The 7,799-nt window shown below is 47.6% G+C and overlaps 1 protein-coding gene across 1 annotated transcript; it reads right to left on the minus strand.

The window, feature by feature from the left end:
• Window positions 1-573: 573 nt before the first annotated feature.
• LOC105451622 lies at window positions 574-6,166 on the minus strand. Its single transcript, XM_011692194.1, has 2 exons — window positions 6,037-6,166; window positions 574-5,702 (listed from the first exon to the last, which is right to left on the minus strand). Exons 1-2 carry the CDS (start codon window positions 6,164-6,166, stop codon window positions 574-576), a joined length of 5,259 nt encoding a protein of 1,752 aa, XP_011690496.1.
• Between the last annotated feature and the right edge of the window lie 1,633 nt (window positions 6,167-7,799).

Here is a 7,799-nt window from a genome sequence, read left to right on the forward strand (position 1 = left end):
TCTTGTCGCGACGCAGCTTCGCCCTCGCGATATACAACGTTCAACGCGACGTGGCATCGACCGACACGAGCCAAATTCTTACGACGACTGACTGTCCTTTCCCTCGCGCACAGGATCGACTTCACGTCGATCACGCTCGAGAGGGATGTTCGATCACGTGTAGGCGCGTGACATGCGAAATCGGCGCGATCCTCGAGTTGCCGGTAACTCCGAGCGGCGAATCTCCGTCGAGGCTTGACAACTCGAGAATTCTGAACTTACTTTCTAACGTTGTTTTCAGAGATCGAGAGAGACAGATTTCTTCACATAAACTTCTTTGAATATAATCGTATAATTCCTTAACATAAACCGCCCGCCTCGAAACGTTCGTTTCGAATCCAACGATGCGTGGTCAAGAATCGGAAACGGTCGAGTTCGAAGCGAGTGGTTGTACAATATAGTAACTTAAGCACTAAAGAATATGCCGCCCGCCATGGCATAACGGATACATTACGCGTAGGGCCTTAAGACACAGAAGAGAAAGAAAAGAAAAGAGGGGGACAAAAAGAAACTTGACGGAGACAAGACGGTATCCTAATTTTCATTTATAGCAGGCGGATTCACGTCGATCGGTAATAAGCACAGTTGCTCAATCGGCCGCTGATACTCGGAAGTTGCGGTTTTGACTGTGACCACGCGAACTAAGGTATCGGTACCAGCATGACATTGAGTCACTCGGCCTAGCTCCCATTTACAGGGGGGTAATGCGGAATTTCGAAGAAGAACTAATTGCCCGACTTGGATCGATGGCTGTGGCTTGCGCCACTTGACTCTTTGCTGAAGAGTATTGACGTAGTCATGTTTCCAGAGTTTCCAGAACCGTTCGGCGATCTGGCGGACAAGCTGCCAACGAGACAATCGATTCTCATTGAGGTCGAGAAGCGACGGTTCGGGCGCTGTCGTAATCGCCGAGCCGATTAAGAAGTGGCCAGGCGTTAGGGGTTCGTAGTCAGACAGACTATCAGTCAATGGTCCCAGAGGCCGAGAGTTTAGACAGGCTTCAACCTGGTATAACATAGTCGTGAACTCTTCAACGGTGAGGGTGTGAGACCCGAGGGTGCGGCGAAGATGATGCTTCATGCTCCGCACTCCCGCTTCCCACAAACCCCCGAAATGAGGGGCGTGAGGAGGGATGAACTGCCATGATACTCCATCGGAAGCCGTGCGATTTAAAAAATCGGGGTTCTGAAGAGCGGCTCTATATGCGGACTTGAGCTCTTTATTGGCGCCGACAAAGGTTGTGCCATTATCGGAGTACATGGATATCGGTAATCCTCGTCGTGCGCAAAATCTCGAATATGCAGCTAAGAACGCGGACGTATTGTAGCTCCCGACTAATTCTAAATGGATAGCGCGCGTCGTTAGGCATATGAATACCGCGATATAAGCCTTGCGAGAGGTGATTCCGCGGCCGGCGGAGGCTCGAACGGCAACCGGGCCCGCATAGTCGACTCCACAGTGCAAAAAGGCGCGAGTTGAGGGAGACACGCGAACCTTTGGCAAGTTGCCCATTAACTGGGACGGGATCGCGGCTCTTTCGCGAGTACATTCTACACATTGATGGATAACAGATTTTACTAGATTGCGGGCTCGGAGAATCCAAAATTCCTGTCGCAACGTGGCGATGGTGAGCTGCGAGCCTGCATGAAGGGATCGAAGGTGTGCTTGACGAATAATCAAGGTAACTAACGAATGGGACGATAATAAGATTGGGTATTTCACATTGAACGATAAGGGAGCGTTTCTCAGCCTGCCGCCTACGCGAATAAGCTCATCCGCGTCAAGAAATGGGTTAAGAGACAAAATAGAGCTTCGAGCGGGAAGCGGGTGACCCTTCATAAGGAGGTGCCGCTCCTCGGGAAATACTTCTCGTTGAATAGATTTTAACCAGAACAGTCTCGCTTGCTTACAATCGTGAGGAGAAAGAGCGAGAGAGTGAGGGGACGTGCTTGCTCGAGAAGTGTATTTCTGCCGACATCGGAGAGTAAAACGAATGACGTAGGCGGTGATTCGAATCAACTTGGGCCATGACGAGTAGCGAAACGCTAGATCCCACGTCACCGTCGGTTGAGCGATGTGTGATGTAATTGGCTTAGCTTCATGATTTGCATCGTCCGATAAGGGACCCTCGCTCTTGGGCCATTCAGAAGGCGAGAGGCAAAGCCAGTCAGGTCCTTGCCACCAGAGTTTGTGGTAAGCAAGCTCGTGGCCGAGAATCCCGCGCGATGCGCAATCGGCGGGATTCATGGTCGTTGAGATGTGATGCCATTCCGCGTTTGGGAGTCGAGAGTGAACATCCGCCACTCGATTCGCGACGAATGTTTTCCATTTGGAGGGGTGACCTAGCCAGGCTAACGTCACGGTAGAATCCGTCCAGCAGTGACAGGGCACGCTGACGAGATTGAGCGTCGTGATTACGAACTCCATGAGTCGCGCGAGAAGAACGGTTGCTAGCAACTCCAACCTAGGCACGGTTATCGGATCAACCGGCGCCACTTTTGATTTGCCGGCGAGCAACGCTGTGGTTGCCTCACCAGTTCGAGAGGCGACGCGAATGTAGACGGCTGCTCCGTAGGCTACCGTGGATGCATCGGCAAAGCCGTGAAGCTCGCAACGCGATATATCCGAGTCTTGACCCGTCCAACGCGAAATTTTTTGGCCGTTCAATGCGGATAGAGTAGTGTAGATAGACTTCCACCGAAGTAGAGTCGACTCAGGTATGATGTCGTCCCAGTTTAATTTTAAACGCCACAATTGTTGCATGAATACCTTTGCTGCCACGGTCGCGGGAGTGACCCACCCGAGTGGATCGAATAAGCGAGCGATAGTGGCCAAGATTGTACGTTTGGTTTTGGGCATGGCATCCGGGAGGTCAACCTGAATTTGAAACGCGTCGACAGAAGGGTTCCAATTAATCCCTAGAATCTTTAACTTGTCGTCGGATTGCAAGGACTTGCTACACGCCAGTCCATGGTTGTCTGGAGGAATATCGGCTAAAAGATCGGATGAGTTGCTCGCCCATTTTCTTAGTTCGAATCCGCCGTGCGCTAGCAGAGCGCATACTTGGGCGCGAGTGTGACGGAGTGTGGAGATATCGTCCGCGCCGAATAAGAGATCATCTACATAAGTGTTGTCGCGGAGCACCGGCGCGGCTAGTGGAAACGCGTCACCTTCATCCGTGATGAGTTGTTTAAGCACGCGAAGCGCGAGAAACGGAGCGGTGGCTGTTCCATACGTAACGGTGAGCAATTGATACTCCGATATCGCATTAGAGTCGTCTCCTATCCATAAGATTCGCTGATAATCCACGTCTCTCGGATCGATTCGAATTTGACGGTACATCTTGGCGATATCGGCGCTGTATACATATTTATATTGGCGCCAGCGCAATAGGACGGCGGGTAAATCACTTTGTAATTTTGGGCTCGCGAGAAGATGGTGATTTAATGAAGTGCCATTTTTTGTCAGACTGGAGGCATTAAAAACTACCCTTAATCTTGTCGTAATACTTGTTTCGCGAATTACGGGATGGTGCGGTATGTAGACATATTGATTAGAGGGTAGCGAAGGGGGGTTAACCTTCCACATGTGCCCGAGCTGCTCGTACTCGGCAAGAAACTCGGAGTATTCGGTTTTTTGTTCCGGATTTGCTTTGAACCGACGAGTTAACGAAAGAAGCATGCGTTCGGCGATTGAGCGAGATTCGCCGATTGCGATCGGCGGCCCTTCCTTGAATGGAAGCCGTACGCAGTAACGTCCGTCGGGCGAGCGTGTATGAGTTGTGATAAAGTGCGTTTCACAGAGCTGTTCTTCGGGAGCTAATGCCGCTTGTCTGGGAATTTCTTCTATTTCCCAAAATTGCCGCAAGCTTTGTTCAAGAGAACAGTGGTGAGTGGCAATATGACGAGTATATGTGTTTTGAAGGGTAATCGGTCCCGACAGAATCCAGCCGAAACAGGAGTTCTGAGCTATTGGCTGACCCGGCGAGCCCTTTCGAATGCCGTCGAGAATTAGGTTGCTATATAAATCTGCACCGATAATAAGATCTATCGGTTCTGAACTCATCGGATTATCGTCTGCTAACCTGAGATCTGCGATATGAGGCCAAGCAGCGGCGCGAGAGCAGTGTCTCGGAGCGTATGTGGTCAGTGAAGTTAAGATTAAGGCCGTGGTGGTGAATACGGAACTGGGGTCGTGACGCGACGTGATGATTATCTGAGTGCCATAGCGGCATGATCCCGCGTTAACGCAACCGACGGCCGTAATCGAGACAGGCATTTTCTTCCGTCGTAGTCGTAACAATTGAGCGAGGTTTTCGGATATGAAGGTGGCTTCGGAGCCCTGATCAAGGAGTGCTCGAATGCTTGCGCTGCGTCCGGACGATGAGGAGACCGTGACTCGAGCTGTCGCTAGCAATACTGGAGGCAGAGACGGCGATGCCGAGGACGAGAATAATGCGCGAACTTGTTGAGTATCGGTACTTTGAGACGGCTGATTTTCGGCGATTAGCGTTAGATTCGCTTCAAGGGACGAGATCGAGTCGATATGAAGCATTGAATGATGCCTTTGTTGACAGTTTCGGCAGGCGTATTTACTCGGGCATGCCATTACGTCATGCTTTGTACTGAGGCAGTTTTCGCACCGCTTGGCCTCCTTGACGATGTCGCGGCGCTGACTCGGGCTCTTATTTATAAATTGTGGACACTTATTGATAAAGTGACGCTCCTTACATAATGGGCATGCTGCCGAGGGGACCGATGACGTAGTTGCGCAGAGAACTTTCGTAGATTTTGTTGACTTGTACGAGTTGCTCGGCGTTAACTCCTCAAGTGCGGACGCACGCGCGGATATGAACCGGCACAGATCTTCGTAGGTCGAAGGCTCCGAGTGCTTGCCTGATTTTAGAGTCCACGCCTTTCGAGTGGCTGGATCTAACTTTTGTGATAAGAAATAGACGAGAATGTCATTTAACATGTCGGCAGGAGCTCGATCTAATCGTTTGAGAGATGCTATCGCCTTTTCAGCTTTGTCACGCAACGCATGTAAATCCGCGGGAGACTCGCGCGTAATGGGCGGTAGATTATACAAGATTGACACGTTAATGTCGATTAATCGCCGCTTATTTTCGTACCGCGTACAGAGGGCTGCCCAAGCCACGGCGAAGTTATCTGCAGTAATTTCGGTACTCTCGATCGCGTCGCGTGCTGGACCGGTGAGACTGGATGCTAAGAAGTGCATGCGCGCGAAATCTGATAATTCTCGATTGTGAATGATAAGGGTTTTGAATCGGTCGCGGAACGTCTCCCACTCTTCGAACTTTCCGGAAAACGGTGGCAGTTTTATAGGCGGAAGATGCTTCAACGATATGGAGGACGATTCGGGTTGTACATACGAAAATTCCGCTGATCGGTTCGGACTCACAGGTGGTTCGATTTCTTCAAGACACTCAGCCATGTAATCCGCTGCGGTTTGGTAGACCTCTTCGTAAACCTCGAGTTTATCTTCATTGAAGTACTCCACGGCTTCGCGTTTATCCTTTGGAACGGCTTGAAGAAGCGCGGCGTGCCCGTGTCGAAATTCTACCCACGTTTCTTTCAGAGTGGCGATGCGCGACCGAATTTTTGCGGGAGTATAATTATTTTTCCCGATTTTTTTGAAATTGTCTAATGCTCAAGCGAGAGTGTGCAGCAAAGATTGCTGCTTTATTATGAGATCACTCATTTTGAGAGATTCGACACAGTCACTTGAACGTCACTGAGAGTGAGAGTTGGACGCTATTCACTTCTATCCGGCTCGAAGGACCAAATTTATGTTGCGGAGCGTTCGAGAATTGTTCGTTCCGGCGAAGTTTTGAGGGACCGGTTCCGCCCCGAGTGGAGCGGGAAGGGAATAGGTCAACTGAGGGGAGCAATCAGAAAGAGATGAGTTGTCACTCCATTTGTTTATTCACTCACAGCAGAACTCGAACGTTACATACAAGATTGGTCGCGCACTTACAATATATCGCGCGGGCGATGCCACGGAGTTCGGTCAAGGACGGCGATAGTACGGACAATCTTGAAGGGCGATTAGATTGCTGCAGATCGGTCGCGGACGGAGATCTTGTGAGAATGGACCAGGTGTCCATCCCGCGAGTCCGGAGATCTTGACCGCGAACGGAGATCTTGTCGCGACGCAGCTTCGCCCTCGCGATCTCATTCAACGCGACGTGGCATCGACCGACAAGAGCCAAATTCTTACGACGACTGACTTGCCTTTCCCTCGCGCACAGGGTCGACTTCACGTCGATCACGCTCGAGAGGGATGTCTGATCACGTGTAGGCGCGTGACATGCGAAATCGGCGCGATCCTCGAGTTGCCGGTAACTCTGAGCGGCGAATCTCCGTCGAGGCTTGATAACTCGAGAATTCTGGACTTACTTTCTAACGTTGTTTTCAGAGATCGAGAGAGACAGATTTCTTCACATAAACTTCTTTGAATATAATCGTATAATTCCTTAACAAATAGAAATTTCAATTTATAAGATGGTTAAAATACCAAAATATCGCATAACGTTACCTTACTAGCACTCTACATTGTACCACACTTTCCTATCTTCTTTCATTGTCGCGCGGGGTAGCAATATCGTTTATTTTATATTATTTCATTAAATGTACATGTAGTTCTAATATTTTATCCAAATTATACAAATCTATGTAATTTTGAGCCCTCGTGAGGCACTCCAAATTTTCGGCACTTTACTATAAAAAATCTTAAAAATATGTGAGGCAAATGTAATATTGCCTTTTGTTTTTTTATTATTATAAAATTGTCAAATCAAAATGAATATAATATTGGCACGTTTTAATGAGTATATAAAAGATCCTTTGTTTTCATATTTACCGGAAATCTTTGTTGCAAAAGAATCTCAGTAATTCCAACAATTTTTGTGATCGACTTATGAAATAATACTGTTGCCATGGACTGATCCATTCTGTATCACGAATCACTTCATACTAAATGTATCGCATGGAAGAAGCACATTTGCTTTCTTCAATATTGCTGCTAGAAGGTCAAAGAAACATATACAGAAATTTCTAGAAAGAATAAATATTGAAATGTACATACCGCAACTGTTTAACCGACAGATCGTATAATTCCTCGTCCCCTCCCCCCCACCACCGTGCCGCACCAATCACACGGTCGCCTAGCGCGCGGCGGCGCGCTTGAAATTATATTCATTAAATATTAAAGACCGTCTAATATTAGCAAAAAGCAAAATTTGTTTCCAAATTATTAATTATTTCTTTGAGAATGTGTCTGCAGTTATTAAATCAAATATTTGAGTTATCATCATGACGTATTTTGTGGTGATTTAATAACAGGGATACTTCTAAAGAGATAATTAATCATTTGGAAACAAATTTTGCTAACATTAGAAACATGGGTAATCAATATTAAATATTTAAATATAATTCCGAGTCCAACACAACTTTATTATACATATAAGAGCAAGAGAATCAATCAAAGTTCAAAGGGAGGATTCCGATTGATCGCGTTACGATTGGACACAACCACTCACAGCGGCCGGTGCTTAGAGGCTTTCTAATTTCAAGCGCTGCGATTGACTTGTATTTAATCGTAACGTGATCAATTGAGTGCCACCCTCAATAAAAAAACTAAACAGTTGCAATGCTTTTTTTCTGCTAAACGCTACCAATTTTTCGCAAAATTATTTGATATTTAGTGTAGTATTTATCAATATTATAGATTTTTATTTT

The sequence above is a fragment of the Wasmannia auropunctata genome, unplaced genomic scaffold (genome assembly GCF_000956235.1).
Source record: "Wasmannia auropunctata unplaced genomic scaffold, wasmannia.A_1.0 LD336049.1, whole genome shotgun sequence".
Lineage (NCBI taxonomy): Eukaryota > Metazoa > Arthropoda > Insecta > Hymenoptera > Formicidae > Wasmannia > Wasmannia auropunctata.